This window comes from Lepidochelys kempii, chromosome 2 (assembly GCF_965140265.1).
Source record: "Lepidochelys kempii isolate rLepKem1 chromosome 2, rLepKem1.hap2, whole genome shotgun sequence".
Taxonomy (NCBI): domain Eukaryota; kingdom Metazoa; phylum Chordata; order Testudines; family Cheloniidae; genus Lepidochelys; species Lepidochelys kempii.
The window spans coordinates 144,221,472-144,238,384 of NC_133257.1; the positions used below are offsets into that span (position 1 = coordinate 144,221,472).

A 16,913-nucleotide genomic window follows, 5' to 3' on the forward strand; every position below is an offset into this window, starting at 1 on the left:
TATAAGAACTTTTATTATTTATTATTATTAATAGGAATGTGTTCTTCACTATGTTTTACCATAGGTTCCAAAATGTTCAGGGCAATCAAAACATACACAGTCAACACCCAGAGAACCTTCCATACTCACTAAGGGCCTGATTCTGCTCACAATCACGAAAACTCCATGCCCCTCAGGTCTCCTCAGCAACAGAGGCTACTCTGTGTCCTGAGAGAGAATTCCCCTAGCCCCGCCTCCAAAGGGCAGTCATACATAACTTAGGCCGCTGCCTACCTCTTTCCCATTCCCAGAATCTGTCCAGTCCAATTGCAATAAAATGCATTCAAGCTTTGAAAAATGATGCTGGGGAGGCTTACAGCTTGCTTAATGCCATCTGAACATCCCAGTGTGGGGAAACAGATGGGAGGAAAGGGTTAGACTGCGTCCCACATGAAGGATTGATTTAAAGGGGATGTGGAGCCTGAAGACATCATCTTGGCTTTCTGTTCAGAAACGGAGCTAGCTAGAAGACACTGGGGGTGAGAGGGACCCTTTATCCCTGCCCTGAAGTGGGAATGAGGAGGGGAGGGGAAGAAGCAGAGAGAGCACCATCTCACTCTACAAAGTACATTGCAGCATTGTTGGTTGTTTTGGTTTCTTCCTGACCTATTGATAGAGCTGTGCAAGAAGGGTACTACACTTCATTTATATCTTCTTTGCAGCTTCATGCTGTGGAGTGCATCCATTTCCTTTTTCCTGCCTCAGTCTCTTACACACCAACCTAACCTCTCCCAATGCACAGTCACTTCAGATGACCTACGTGCCCCAAAAGATGATGCAAGCCATGGTTAGGATTGGGTGCTAAATATGAAAATTAACACTTAAACTTATATTATTTATCATGTGAAAAAGATGTATGATAAAACTGTCAGCGTCCTAACAGACATTTAAAATGCCTTTCTGCCAACTTTGAAGGCAACATTAACAATACAGAAAAATTTAAATAATTACAGTATTGTGGTACAATTCTGTTATGGTCAGCTCCTCACAGTATTTGGAAGGAAACCTGTCAGCATGCCACATTTTATAAAGAGTCACAGGAGAGCATAAGGGCACTTGCCAAAGAAAATCTACCAATTCAAATACAGCTTAAAAGGTGAGTGTGAGATTCCTTGGAAATACAGATTATGTGTCAAGTCATGTGTGGATGTAGCAGCTTTCACAGTTATGCATCCAGGACTACATCCTCAAATGACATATATTAGCGTTGCTCCATTGATTTAATGAAGCTCTGCCAATTTATACCAGTTGAGCACCAGAGTCTGAGTCCTCCAGAAAGTTCAGGGAACTCAGACAAAATACAGAAGGCCAAATTCTGCCTTTTATATGCTCATGCACCTTGAAAGAGTACACCTGCTGTCTATACAAGCCACATATAACACTTTGCTCTTACAGAACATTTTTAATCTAAGGATCTCCTGGTATTTTACAAACAATAATTAAATCTCACTATTTGTGGGAGCTACAGGTAACGTGAAGTACAGATTGGTTAAGAGACTTGTCCAAGGTCACACAATACATAACAGAACTAGGAATAGAGGCCAGGAGTTCTGGCTCTCAGTCTTTTGTTCTAACCACTGCACACATCCTTCCTCTTATAGAGAATTTATCACTATGTATCAAATGTTATTCCTACAAAGAAGGCACGTGCTATGTTTGAAAGGAAATAGTATTTAAATTCAGCTCAGACAGAATGGGAGCACATAAAGCAGTATGATGCCCTTTCACTTTCCCTCAATCACTGTGTACTTTGTGTCCTCTGAAATGTGTGTGTGTCAGACACATTGTAATAATCAGTTTCATTTTGGAAATTTTGTTGACATTTTTGTTAAAAGATTAAATCTGATAAATTTGCTACTCACTAACACTCCAATTCAATAAAGCACTTAAGCCCATGCAAGTGTGTTGCTGAGTAAGGGCCCCAATGCTCATCCACCTTTGCAATATGCTTTGAAATCTGCTAGTGAAAAGTGCTTTATAACAGCAAAAGTATTACTACCACCACCATGGGGAATAAATTTAATAAGATCTTTCCAAATGAATCAATCAATAAATGTAAATTAAGGTGGAACTGTTTGAGCATATTGTGTGTGTGCGCGCATCTTAGGTTCTGATAGCATTTTTTTCCCATTTTGCTGTGATTTTTTTGCTGCTAGGAATGCTCTTTCAAATGATTTTTCTCCTGATCAGAGATCATTCTAGATAAGCTTCTGCTGCAGCATCTAAAGAAAACTGAAGAGAAATTTAATGGAACCTATCTTGCTTCTCCTCCCTGGTTCAAGAGTGGATTGAAGGATAATTGAGATGACATGTTTAAGAGCTACTGACAATGACCACTAGCCCTGACTCATGCAACCACAGCTGTAAACTTATTTAAATCTTTAGATTGAATATATGGACGTTGCAACGTTTAAACCAGCTTTACATTCACAAAACATTTCAGCAGGTCGTTATACCCTCTGGGGCTATGGACTAGCATTAAAAACTTAAAATGCCTTGGCTTGTAACTACATAAAAATTTGATTAAACTGAAATATTCCTGGCTGTCCCAAACAGCCCCTTAACAACAACAGGCTATTGGCATCATTATAATATGTAGAAAATTAGTCACAGCAGCAAATATATTGGCTTGTTAAACAGTACACATTATGATTTTCTTTAGTAGTAAAAACGAGAGTAAACTTAGACAACAAATCCTCTTAAACACCTCTACATCAGCAAATGCAGTTTCTGCCTGTCCCAATTAATATTTTGCTAAGAATTTATTACCCAACAGAAAATCATTTGACATTGCAACAATTCAATTTCATGCTTCACATACAAATACTTACCCTCGCTTTTTTTCCCCATTACTAACACATCACTTACTCTTCCAAATCTCACAGTGTAAATTAAAATCAAAAGCTCTGCATTCATGCCTTAAACCTATAAAGTTAAGTCAGAAGCAGGCTGGAAAACTGATCTGCAGATGTTTGAGTCCAAAACTCTAGTCTTTTCCACCACCACACACAAAAGGTCTACAAATCTACTACTTTCCTACAATATTGGAAGAATTGTCTTTATACACGTTTGAAACTCTTCAGAAATGAATGGGAATTAGCCCACATCAGTGCAAAAGAAAAGGGTTTGGCTATTGTCCAAAAACAACATGTCCAAGAATATTTTATTGCAGTATTTATAGTATATGAAACAAACCTGCTCCAAAAATAATCAAGCTTTGAGTTGATGGCAATGCACATAAATACCACATGTAAAATAACACTGATCTCCCATGGAAATGTTTACCGTTAAATATTTACCTGTGTCCTCTATTTCTGAAGGTAATAAACTTTGTTCAGCAGTCTCCTCTGTGTAATCATACATATCTAAGTAGTGGAGTGTTAACTGTAGATAGGATTATTTATTCTTTATAATGGCTCATATAGTAACTATTCCCACACAATATAACCAGGTGAACAATAAACCACCGCAGAAACAGATGCTCTCTTGCTTCTGTTTTAGTTTAGATAAAGTCTTTGAATGGTGTTTAAATTAAAACAAACAAAACAAAAAACAAAGTTGATATGACATGTGAAGAAGGGAAAGAAATGAGTTACAAATATGTTATTGAAAGCACTTCTAAAATGGACTCCAGGAAATATTTCCTGGCTCCTTTTCTTACAGAAGGAGAAAAATATATTGGTGACTAATTGATTATAGAATACATATTAATTAGAAAATGGATTGGTTTGAGATAAAGTATTGTGGTGCTCAAGTAAAGGAGCCTGAGTAGTTGAAATGCCAACAAACTAGAATGAGCAAATCTGGAATTATTGGTAACAAAAGGAATGCTGAAAAGACAAAGCACAAACAGAAAGTAAAAGCCATTTTGGTGTGGGATTTCTTTTGTTAATTATGGTCCTCCTCCTGCAAACACTACTGTTTGAAGGACCAGGGCATCTGTGCATAGCGTATATAATATTTAAAATTTCATTTTACCTTTTGAGCTTCAGAGAACATGCTATTTGATTTCAGTAAGTGAAAAGCTTAAAAAAACCCTGAAGCCAAAATTTAATTACACCATTTTAAAAAAGACAATCAGTACATTTCCACGCACCTCCAGGGCATTCACAGAACCAACTAACTTCAGCCACTCAGCAACACGCGATAAAAATCTACCTTTGCTCCCCTTATAAATGGAAGTTGTAAGAAGAACAGAAGGGGAAAGGTCTCCTCTGTACTTGACTGTGTGTTATGGGTACAGGTGTAAGTGTACCACTGGTAGATAACCAGAAAGATATGTTGGTGTCCCCTGTTCTAAAGTCATTTAATCACTAACTACTGTATATTTTACAGTAAGGAAGGTTTGCTTTGCCAAAAAAACTGTATATTATACCAATACACAAGTTTATACTGAGTTCCTTATTTTTTGATGGGAGGAGGAAGGAAGGAGAGAAGATAGCCAGCGTAATAAAACAAATTCCCATCTGAACTTATGGAACTATTGCACTTTTAGTGTTTTTAAAAAAGTATGCGGTCTTTGTCTCCTTATAATAAAAAAAACTCCAAAAATATGGTCTATAAAATCCATCAGTACACAGAAGCTGCTATTTTCCTCATAAACATGGAGGCTAGTGAAATTACTACTTCTTGACTACCACCACCACACAACTTTTTTTCAGATATTAAATCCTATCTTTTGTTAATGTCACAATGTGAAGAAAATGATTTATTACTGATATTTATTTTTGCTGTTTCTGGTATAACCGAATATCAGCTAAGTATAATTTTTACTGCATATTAAGGTGGATAAAATGCCTCTTTTGTTTCTATTAATATGGTAGAGTGTATGAGTATGATTATAAACTAATATCAGAATAATAAAACAAACAAACAGATTATACATCAGGTTATTTTACTAGTCAGATAAATTAGACATCATGTACATTATCTCCTTAATAGTATGAACTTCTGTAGTTTGTGCATTTGATGCACTTTTCAACTGTCAGGATTGTAATTGTTCTGTACTTTGCTAAACACATTTTTTTTCAATAGTACATTTAATAAAAGGTGCTGGACTGACTGCTTTGGAGAGTGAATCTGATACTGGAGAAATTCTCCAGTCCATCTTGCATTCCTGACCTCCATTTTGAATAAGCAAGAGTCACTATTGGAAGCTGCAGGTCACATGATATTTCTGAGCATGTGCAATACAAATGTAGGTGGAAAGGTCAAAAGTAAGGGAAAGGTCAGATGAGGTAATCATAACTCTGGGGTAAACAATGGCAGTAAGCATGGGTGGAATGTTGGCATGTGTTCAAGAATGTGAGGTAATGTTTGGTACTGAGCATGTGCAGGAAAGATCTGATGATGTCATGCATCTAGAAAGTTCTGACAGGACACTATAAAAGGCAGTGTGTCAGCGGGCAGCCAGGCAGTTAGGAGTGGAGCAGCCGAAGGAGTAGGAACTGAAGAGAGCAAAGCAGAGAACAGCAGCAGACCTGAAGAAGCAGCAGTGGCAGCAGCAGCAGAAGTCAGCAGAGTAAGCTTGCCAGTTATAAATATAGTACAGTATAGAAAAGCATAGTATAATGTTAGTGTGCATGTGTGGGTTAATAAAGATATATGTATGAGTGTTGATAGTGAAAGAAATGTATAAGATTTAAAGAGTATAGAAATTGCTGTCAGCAGCCTGTGACAGATTGGCCATCTGTGACAGGGTGCAACCACTAAGAACCATTTCAACTGTATGTTATTGCGGCTGGGGTGCTCTTTAACTTGTTGTGTTTTTAGATTACTACTGTATTACCCCAGTCTACACTAGGAGTTGTGGTCGAATTTAGCGGCATTAAATCGATTTAACCCTGCACCCTGTCCACACGATGAAGCCCTTTTTTCCGACTTAAAGGGCTCTTAAAATCATTTTCCTTACTCCACCCCCAACAAGGGGATTAGCGCTGAAATCAGCCTTGCCGGGTTGAATTTGGGGTACTGTGGATGCAATCAGACAGTATTGGCCTCCGGGAGCTATCCCAGAATGCTCCATTGTGACCGCTCTGGACAGCACTCTCAACTCAGATGCACTGGCCAGGTAGACAGGAAAAGGCCCGCAAACTTTTGAATTTCAATTTCCTGTTTGGCCAGCGTGGCAAGCTGCAGGTGAGCACAGAGCTCATCAGCAGCGGTGACCATGCAGAGCTCATCAGCAGAGGTGACTATGATGGAGTCCCAGAATCGCAAAAGAGCTCCTGCATGAACTGAACGGAAGGTACGGGATCTGATCGCTGTATGGGGAGAGGAATCGATGCTATCAGAACTACGTTCCAGTTTTCGAAATGCCAAAACATTTGTCAAAATCTCCCAGAGCATGAAGGACAGAGACCACAACAGGGACCTGAGAGGCAAGCCTACCAGAAAACCAGAGAGGCAAACAGCCGCTCCAGGTCAGAGCCCCAAACATGCCGCTTCTATGATGAGCTGCATTCCATTTTAGGGGGTTCAGCCACCACTACCCCAGCCGTGTTGTTTGACTCCTTCAATGGAGATGGAGGCAATACGGAAGCAGGCTTTGGGGATGAGGAAGATGATGAGGAGGAGAAGGAGGAGGAGGAGGAGGTCGTAGATAACTCACAGCAAGCAAGCGGAGAAACCAGTTTTCCCGACAGCCAGGAACTCTTTCTCACCCTGGAGCTGGAGCCAGTACCCCCCGAACCCACCCAAGGCTGCCTCCCGGACCCGCCAGGCAGAGAAGGGACCTCTGGTGAGTGTACCTTTTAAAATAGTATTCATGGTTTAAAAGCAAGCATGTTTAATGATTAAATTTGCTCTGGCATTCGTGGCTCTCCTGGATGTACTCCCAAAGCCTTTGCAAAAGGTTTCTGGGGAGGGCAGCCTTATTCCATCCACCATGGTAGGACACTTTACCACTCCAGGCCAGTAGCACATACTCGGGAATCATTGCAGAACGAAGCACTGCAATATATGTTTGCTGGCGTTCAAACAACATCCGTTCTTTATCTCTCTGTGTTATCCTCAGGAGAGTGATATCATTCATGGTCACCTGGTTGAGATAGGGTGCTTTTCTTAAGGGGACATTCAGAGGTGCCCCCTCCTGCTGGGCTGTTTGCCTGTGGCTGAACAGAAATGTTCCCCGCTGTTAGCGACGGGGAGGGAAGAGGGGTTAGCCACACGGTGAGGGGGAGGCAAAATGTGACCTTGTAACGAAAGCACGTGTGCTATGTATGTAATGTTAACAGCAAGGTTTACCCTGAAAGAGTGTACCCAATGTTCTATAAAATGTGTCTCTTTACATACTACTGTCCCTTTTTTTTTCCTCCACCAGCTGCATGTGTTTCAAGGATCACAGGATCTTCTCCTTCCCAGAGGCTAGTGAAGATTAGAAGGCGAAAAAACGCACTCGCGATGAAATGGTCTCTGAGCTCATGCCTGCCTCCCACACTGACAGAGCACAGACGAACGTGTGGAGGCAAACAATGTCAGAGTGCAGGAAAGCACAAAATGACCGGGAGGAGAGGTGGCGGGCTGAAGAGAGGGCTGAAGCTGAAAGGTGGCGGCAGCGTGATGAGAGGAGGCAGGATTCAGTGCTGAGGCTGCTGGAGGATCAAACTAATATGCTCCAGCATATGGCTGAGCTGCAGGAAAGGCAGCTGGAGCACAGACCGCTGCTACAGCCCCTGTGTAACCAACCGCCCTCCTCCCCAAGTTCCATAGCCTCCTCACCCAGACGCCCAAGAACGCGCTGGGGGGGGGCCTCCGGCCACCCAGCCACTCCACCCCAGAGGATTGCCCAAGCAACAGAAGGCTGGCATTCAATAAGTTTTAAAGTTTTAAAGTGCTGTGTGGCTTTGTCCTTCCCTCCTCCACCACCCCTCCTGGTGCTTCTCTCCTTCACCACCCCTCCCGGGCTACCTTGGCAGTTATCCCCCTATTTGTGTGATGAATGAATAAAGAATGCATGAATGTGAAGCAACAATGACTTTATTGCCTCTGCAAGTGGTGATCGAAGGGAGGAGGGGAGGGTAGTTAGCTTACAGGGAAGTAGAGTGAACCAAGGGGCGGGGGGTTTCATCAAGGAGAAACAAACAGAACTTTCACACCGGAGCCTGGCCAGTCATGAAACTGGTCTTCAAAGCTTCTCTGATGCGCACCGCACCCTCCCGTGCTCTTCTAACTGCCCTGGTGTCTGGCTGCGCGTAACCAGTGGCCAGGCGATTTGCCTCAACCTCCCACTCCGCCATAAACATCTCCCCCTTACTCTCACAGAGATTGTGGAGTGCACAGCAAGCAGTAATAACAGTGGGAATATTGGTTTTGCTGAGGTCTAAGCAAGTCAGTAAACTGCGCCAGCGCACTTTTAAAGGTCCAAATGTACATTCTACCACCATTCTGCACTTGCTCAGCCTGTAGTTGAACAGCTCCTGACTACTGTCCAAGCTGCCTTGTATGGCTTCATGAGCCATGGCATTAAGGGGTAGGCTGGGTCCCCAAGGATAACTATAGGCATTTCAACATCCCCAGTGGTTATTTTCTGGTCTGGGAAGAAAGTCCCTTCCTGCAGCTTTTGAAACAGACCAGAGTTCCTGAAGATGTGAGTGTCATGTACCTTTCCCGGCCATCCCACATTGATGTTGGTGAAACGTCCCTTGTGATCCACCAGTGCTTGCAGCACTATTGAAAAGTACCCCGTGTGGTTTATGTACTCGCCGTCTTGGTGCTCCGGTGCCAATATAGGGATATGGGTTCCGTCTATGGCCCCACCACAGTTAGGGAATCCCATTGCAGCAAAGCCATCCACTATGACCTGCACATTTCCCAGGGTCACTACCTTGATATCAGCAGATCTTTGATTGCGTTGGCTACTTGCATCACAGCAGCCCCCACAGTCTATTTGCCCACTCCAAATTGATTCCCGACTGACTGGTAGCTGTCTGGCGTTGCAAGCTTCCACAGGGCTACTGCCACTCGCTTCTCAACTGTGAGGACTGCTCTCATCTTGGTATTCATGCGCTTCAAGGCAGGGGAAATCAAGTCAAAGTTCCATGAAAGTGCCCTTACGCATGCGAAAGTTTCGCAGCCACTGGGAATCGTCCCAGACCTGCAATACTATGTGGTCCCACCAGTCTGTGCTTGTTTCTCAGGCCCAGAATCGGCATTCCACTGCATGAACCTGCCCCATTAGCACCATGATGCCCACATTGCCAAGGCCCGTGCTTTGAGAGAAGTCTGTGTCCATGTCCTCATCACTCTCGTCACCGCACTGACGTCGCCTACTCATCCGGTTTCTCTTTGCCAGGTTCTGGCACTGCATATACTGCTGGATAATGCGGGTGGTGTTTAATGTGCTCCTAATTGCCAAAGTAATCTGAGCGGGCTCCATGCTTGCTGTGGTATGGCGTCTGCACAGAAAAAAGGCGCGGAACGATTGTCTGCTGTTGCTCTGATGGAGGGAGGGGCGACTGACGACATGGCTTACAGGGTTGGCTTACAGGGAATTAAAATCAACAAAGGGGGTGGCCTTACATCAAGGAGAAACAAAAACAACTGTCACACAGAATGGCCCTCTCAAGGATTGAACTCAAACCCCTGGGTTTAGCAGGCCAATGCTCAACCCACTAAGCTATCCCTCCCTCTGGTATTTCAGGCAGGACTGACTCTCCATTAAAGTTTTCAAGGTGCCCCTGACAGACCTCACCAGAACGATTGTCAGCCGTTGATTTCACAGAGGGAGGGAGGGAGGGAGGGAGGGACGGACGGGGGAGCAAATGAATACAAAACAAATCTGGTCTATTTCTTGTTTTGATACACTCCATCTGTCTTTTACATCTTTAGCAGGCAGCAGACGGTGCAGTAGGACTGCTAGCCATCCTCATCTCCTGCCTGCTCACCGTAAGATGGTACAATAGTCCTGCAGGCAGTCCTAAAGAGAATGACCTGGTCGAGTCACTCCTAATTTAGTCCCTGCACTCATGTCTGGCCAGGCGCTCCTGACCAACCTTACCAAGGCAGCCAGGAGCACCTCGGACACAATGACGATGGTTTTCAGGCCTATTGCACCGTCTGCTGCCACAAGGCAATGGATTGCTGCTGCTGTGTAGCAATGCAGTACCGCGTCTGCCAGCACCCAGAAGACACATGGTGACAGTGAGCTGAGTGGGTTTCATGCTTGCTGCAGTATGGCGTCTGCACAGTTAACTCAGGAAAAAAGGCGCGAAACAATTGTCTGCCTTTGCTTTCACGAAGGGAGGGAGGGAGGGCCTGACGACATGTACCCAGAACCACCCGAGACAATGTTTTTTGCCCCATCAGGCATTGGGATCTCAACCCAGAATTCCAATGGGCGGCAGAGACTACGGGAACTGTGGGACTACTCACAGTGCAACACTCAAGAAGTCGACGCTCGCCTCGGTACTGTGGAAGCAGTCCACTGAGTTAATGCACTTAGAGAATTTTGTGTGAGGACACACAATCGACTATATAAAAACGATTTCTAAAAAAACGACTTCTATAAATTCGACCTAATTTCGTAGTGTAGACATACCTTTAGAGATTATTGCTTATACTAATCCAAAAATGCCTTGTTTTGGAAAAAAATACTGTTTCTGTCAATCATTTATTGGAAGGCTGTATCCATGTCCACCAGGTATTTCCTTAGCTATCCTGGAGACCCATACTTTCGGAAAACAGATTGGTTAATAAGTGGGTTGTTTTTAGGAAACCCTTAGTAAACACAGGAGAGGGCAATAGGTGAGCTATTCTGGGGATACTCTACATTTTTTCGGGGTACAATGCCCTTTATTCATCCGCAGAACAGGAACTGCAGGAGCATTGGCATATATCCCAAAAATTTTTGCTCACGTGCTTCAGCCATCACCTGGTGGGACCTCTTGGGGTTTGTCTACACAGCTAAAAAACACCCACAGCAATGAGTCTCAAAGGCCAGGTTTACAGACTGGGCTTCATGCTACGGTGCTAAAAATAGCTGTTTAGATATTTGGGTTTGGGCTGGAGCTTGAGTTCTAAAACCACTCTCTTGGACTTCACAGCCTGCGCCCGAATGCTTACACAGCTATTTTTAGTGCTTCAACACAAGCCCAAGTCTGTGGGCCTAAGCTCTGAGACTTGCTGCCTCAGGTATTTGTTTTGCCATTTAAACATACCCCTACAGTCAGCAGGGATTCCAATTTCCATGCCCATTCAATACATGGCCTCTTAAATATGACTGCCAGAAAGGCTGTCAAAAATTCCATTTGCCATTTTAAGTTTTGTGATGTGGACTCTTGTTCTGAAGGAAATGAACTGAGACTACTAATTCATTTCTCTTAGATCAAACAACAGCACAGTAACAACTTTCAATAACTATTGATCTCATCTGTACTCTTACTAGAGACTCAGAAATGAAAGATTTTGTTTCTTCTTGTCAGTCCCTTGAACCATCCACCTCCCCCTATATCCAGCACATTTATGTGAAAACAGAATGTGTTCCATGAATTTAGACACTATGAAAATTAAAATAAAATTGTTTCCAACAAAAGCCCTAGTGATGATGTAGTACAGAGGCGGGCAAACTTTTTGGCCTGAGGGTTGCATCCGATTTCTGAAATTGTATGGAGAGCTGGTTAGGGGAGGCTGTGTCTCCCCAAACAGCAAGGCATGGCCCGACCCCCGCCCCCTATCTGAACCCCCCGCTTCTCGCCCCCTGACGGCCCCCCCGAGACTCCTGCCCCATCCAACCCCCACTGTTCCCTGACGGTCCCCCGGGGACCCCTGCCGCATCCACCCCCGCTCCGCTCTCGGTCCCCTGACCACCCCTGGACACCCCCACCCCTAACTGTCCCCCGCCACCCCATCCAATCCCCTCCCTCCTTCCTGACTGCCCCCCTGGGACCCCTGCCCCATCCAACCCCCCCTTCTCCCTGACTGCCCCCGGACCCCTCACCCCTAACTGCCTCCCACCGCCCCATTCAACCCCCCCCTCCTTCCTGAGTGCCCCCCCGGGACCCCTGCCCCATCCACACCCCCTGCTCCCTGTCCCCTGACCGCCCTCCGCCACCCCATCAAATCCCTCCTCTCCTTCCTGACTGCCCCACTCCGGGACCCCTGCCCCCATTCAACTCCTATTCCTCGCCCTCTGACCGCCCCGACCCCTATCCACGCCCCTGATCACCCCCTGAACTCCCCTGCCCTCTATCTAACTCCCCCTTGCTCCCATACCCGCTGCCTGGAGCGCTGGAGGCTGGCAGCGTGGCTCCACCAGGACAGGCAGCCGCGCCGCGCCATGCCACGCAGCAGAGAACCGGGTCAGGCTGGGATCTGCAGCCCTGCTGCCCAGAATATAGCTCTGCGCGGCAGCGTGGCTACGGGGGAGAGGCCAGGGGCGAGCCTCTAGGGCCAGGAGCTCGGGGGCTGGGCAGGACGGTCCCGTGGGTCGTAGTTTGCCCACTTCTGATGTAGTAAGTGGCATAAGAATATGTCCAACTGGAAACAACTGAAGAAAGTTACCCATTACATGTCAACCTGACACCAGATATTATGAAACATTTTCCTTTACATAACAAACTGGTAGCTTTTCAGGTAATAATGCAGAACATACCTATGTTGCAGGAAACCAATAAAAGGTGAAACTCCCGTTCCTGGACCCACCATCATAAAAGGGACAGATGGATCTGAAGGTAAGTGGAAAGTGTTGATTGGACGAGCAAAAATAGAGACCTAGAATGAAATTAAATACTATTACATGTGTGGGAACATATGTGTGTGTGTGTGTGTTCGTTCCCACACACATGCACATGTGTACACAGAACAAATTAATGAATTATATTTGAATGATTGTAGTCTGCTTAAACTTCTCAGTTTACTGAAGTCATGTAAATATTTGAGGCCAAATTTCAAATAGGTTTCTGAAAATATAGATGCCAGATTTGCAGTCTATCTGCACGTCCAAAAGTGGGTAAATGCACACAGAAACATGGGTTTCTGAATATGAAAACTGATACAATCTCAAATTTAGGAGAGGCATTTTTAGAGGTTCTTGAAATTTTGATCTGTAGTACTCTGAGGAAACAAGGCTTTCTTGATGCTAATCTTAAACTGTTTCTTTCCTTCCACTTGTGACCCCTGCTCCCATCATCTCTTATTATTATGGAAAAGAGTCAAATGTGAGTTTCTCTGGAACTGCAAGACTGACTCCCAGACTTCCCTCTGCCCACACAGATAAAACTTATCCAGGCCCTCCAACATGTCACATATTGCAACACCTTTCTCTCTGATTTTGACAAATGCTTGCCCCCTTAAATCCACTGAAAATGCCACAAGTATCTTCTTGGATTATCCTTCTAACCACATTACCCGCCCCTGCATCCCTCTGTTAGTTCCACCTGTTTAGCTGTATCAAACACAAGCTCCTTGTCTTTTTCTTTTCAGGCCAATCATGTCAACCCCCACCTCTGCTCTGCCAGTGATGTCAACAGTCATTGTCCATCAGTGCAGTTTTTCCTCAGGCACCTCTGTGATTTCTTAAATGCCACCCCTTTTGCATAGTAGAAGCTACACTGTGATGGTTTGCTTTTGTGGGGAACACTGCCTGGTCAGGGCTTAGACCCTTCAACATGCGGGGTGGAGGGCAGGTTGGTAGGGGAGCCAGGGACCTCCCACTCCACTGGGTTCCGGCCTAGGGCCCTGTGAGGGCTATCAAAGGCCTAATACCCAGGCCTAGGCTGCCTTCCCTGGACCACTTCCTACCACTCCGCTAATGTCCAAAGTTCCCAGTCTGTGGCAAGGAGGTGTAAATGGAGGGGGTCCGGTGTAAAGTTGGCAAGGGGGTCAGGTTACCACTAAATGCCTCCTTGTGGCCATGCTTGGTGTGACAGCTCTCTCTCTCTCTCTCAGGGCAGCAGCTGCCTCCTCCTGTGACTTGACCCTCTGGCCAGGTCAATTTCCAATCTCTCCCCTGTCCTGGTAGTCCACAAACAACCCAAGGGGAATTAACACAAACAAACAATTCATATGAGAGAGAGAAGGAAATTCTTCCCTCTCAAGGTGTATCTGAAGCAGATTCTCCCTTCCCTCAGGGAGGAACCTTCCGGCAGTTGTTGCTGGGAGAGAGATCCTGCCTTCTCTCAGCCCTTTCCTCAGGAGCTACAAGTTGCAGGTCTGCTCCCTTCCCTGGTTTGCCCAAAAATGAGCTGTTCTTCTCCCTTTTAACACCATCTCTAGTGTGTGCATCTTTTGCAGGTATGGCAGGATGGGACTGGCTGAGCTCAGAACATCTCCTTAACCCTTGTTGCCCAGTATGGGGTTTGAATATCCCATCACATGTACATAAAAATCATCACAAAGCCACTACATTATCCTTCTTCAAATCACTCCTTCAACTTCACCTAACTGTGATGTCCACAAAACACGTGACAATGTGCTAGGCAGCTGGTGAACTGCGACTGCTGTTTGTTATACTGCAAATCATCTTTGTTTCGATTTTCACTAAGAAGGTTCGTGGTGACTGGACATCTAACATAGCGAATACCAGTGAAAATGAGGTAGGATCAGAGTCTAAAATAGGGAAAAAACACGTCAAAAATTACTTGGACAAGTTAGATGTCTTCAAATCACCAGGGCCTGATGAAACGCATTCTAAAATACTCAAGGAGCTGACTGAGGAGATATCTGAGCCATTAGCAATTATCTTTGAAAAGTCATGGAAGATGGGAGACATTCCAGAAGACTGGAAAAGGGCAAATATAGTTGTCCATCTATAAAAAGGGAAATAAGGACAACCTGGGAAATTACAGACCAATCAGCTTAATTTCTGTACCCGGAAAGATAATGGAGCAAATAATTAAGCAATCAATTTTCAAACACCTAGAACAGTAGTCCCCAACCTTTCTGTGGGAATAGCATATTGCTATTCCCAGAAGCCTGTGGCGGGCGTCGGACATCCTGTAGCCGAAATGCTGCTGAGAAGCAGCAGCGGCAAGAAGTGTCGCCGCTGAAATGCAACCGAGAAATCCAACGCTTCTCGGCAGCATTTTAGTGGGCGGTTCTCTGGCGGCCGTGCTCAGTGGAGGCATTTCGGCGGCGGGGTGTCCTATGGGCCCACAAAAATGCCCCAGAAGGTGCCATGGCCTAGAAGATAATAAGGTGATAAATAACAGTCAGCATGGATTTGTCAAGAACAAATAGTGTCAAACCAACCTGATAGCTTTCTTTGACAGGATAACAAGCCTTGTAGATAGGGAGGAAGCGGTATATGTGGTATATCTTGACTTTAGTAAGGCTTTCGATACTGTCTCACATGTACTTCTCAAAAACAAACTAGGGAAATATAACCTAGATGGAGCTACTATAAGGTGGGTGCACAGTTGGTTGGAAAATCATTCCCAGAGAGTAGTTATCAGTAGTTTAAAGTCATGCTGGAAGGGCATAACAAGTGGAATCCTGCAGGGATTGGTTCTGGGTCCGGTTCTGTTCAATATCTTCATCAGTGATTTAGACAATGGCATAGAGAGTACACTTATAAAGTTTGCGGACGATACCAAGCCTGGAGGGGTTGCAAATGCTTTGGAGGATAGGATTAAAATTCAAAATGATCTGGACAAATTGGAGAAATGATCTGAAGTAAATAGGATGAAATTCAATAGGGACAAATGCAAAGTACTCCACTTAGGAAGGAACAATCAGTTGCGCACGTATGAAATGGGAAATGACTGCCTAAGAAGGAGTATTGCGGAAAGGGATCTGGGGATCATAGTGGATCACAAGCTAAACATGAGTCAACAGTGTAAAGCTGTTGCAAAAAAAGCAAACATCATTCTGGGATGTATTAGCAGGAGTATAGTAAGCAAGACAACAAGTAATTCTTCCACACTACTCTGCACTGATTAGGCCTCAACTGGAGTATTGTGTCCAGTTCTGGGCGCCACTTTTCAGGAAAGATGTGGACAAATTGGAGAAAGTCCAGTGAAGAGCAACAAAAATGATTAAAGGTCTAGAAAACATGACCTATGAGGAAAGAGTTACAAAATTGGGTTTGTTTAATCTGGAGAATAGAAGACAGAGGGGACATAACAGTTTTTAAGTACATAAAAGGTTGTTACAAGGAGGAGGGAGAAAAATTGTTCTTCTTAAACTCTGAGGATAGGACAAGAAGCAAGGGGTTTAAATTGCAGCAAGGGCTATTTAGGTTGGACATTAGGAAAAACTTCCTAATTGTCAGAGTGGTTAAGCATTGGAATAAATTGCCTAGCGAGGTTGTGGAATCTCCATCATTGGGGATTTTTAAGAACAAGTTGGACAAACACCTGTCAGGGATGGTCTAGATAATACTTAGTCCTGCCTTGAGTGCAGGGGACTGGATTAGATGACCTCTCAAGATCCCTCCCAGCTCTCTGATTCTATGATCTTACTGCTATGTTGTGCTCCCCCAATCCTGTTGTTGCATCCATTTGTTGCCTCCTATCTTATACTTCAAATTGTGAATTCTTCTGGGCAGTGGTCATCTTTTTGCTGTGCGTGTATGATGACTAGTAGAGTGCAGCCCTAATCCCAAATCGGGGCCTTTAGCCCTTACCACAATACATATAAATAACAATAATGGGGACTCAACCTACTCCACTGAAGTCAATGGCAAATGACAAACTTATTTTTGTGAATTAATTCACTGGAGCAAGATTAGGTCCTTCGTTAAGGGAGACCCCAATTTCATTTATTTATAAAGTTTAAGGGGAGAAATGTTAGAATAAAATTTAAGAAATTCTGCTCTACCACGTAAAACAAGTTTTTTTTAAAAAAAACAACAACTCAGTTCTTGTTGTTTAATCCTCTGTGTGAAGCTCCCTTTTATCATTTCTCTAAAAATATTACAGCCCTATGTTTCTTTTTGC

The 16,913-nt window shown here is 44.4% G+C and overlaps 2 protein-coding genes across 16 annotated transcripts in view; one reads left to right on the top strand and one right to left on the bottom strand.

Annotated features, from left to right (window-relative positions):
- The window catches only part of MTRR (5-methyltetrahydrofolate-homocysteine methyltransferase reductase), a 172,188-nt gene that overhangs the window by 58,382 nt on the left and 96,893 nt on the right, over positions 1 to 16,913 (bottom strand). For 12 of the 13 annotated variants that reach the window (XR_012157387.1, XR_012157386.1, XM_073332389.1 and 9 more), the window contains one exon: positions 12,629 to 12,747. Coding sequence is in view for 11 of the 13 variants with exons in the window: in XM_073332389.1 (XP_073188490.1) it covers positions 12,629 to 12,747 (119 nt within the window). In the remaining 2 variants the exon portion in view is untranslated. Of the gene's footprint in view, positions 1 to 12; positions 9,435 to 12,628; positions 12,748 to 16,913 lie in introns of those variants that run through there. The other variant, XM_073332383.1, reaches the window with a different exon arrangement.
- On the top strand, positions 5,297 to 8,050 carry LOC140907134 (uncharacterized). 3 transcript variants are annotated; one of them, XM_073332396.1, is made up of 3 exons: positions 5,297 to 5,560; positions 5,812 to 6,778; positions 7,361 to 8,050. In XM_073332396.1, the coding sequence occupies exons 2-3, from the start codon at positions 6,307 to 6,309 to the stop codon at positions 7,624 to 7,626; spliced, it is 738 nt and encodes a 245-aa protein (XP_073188497.1). In that variant the 5' UTR covers positions 5,297 to 5,560; positions 5,812 to 6,306; the 3' UTR covers positions 7,627 to 8,050. The 3 variants fall into 3 exon arrangements, with proteins under 3 accessions (XP_073188497.1, XP_073188498.1, XP_073188496.1); XM_073332397.1 differs by having other exon boundaries at positions 5,966 to 6,778; XM_073332395.1 differs by having other exon boundaries at positions 5,297 to 6,778.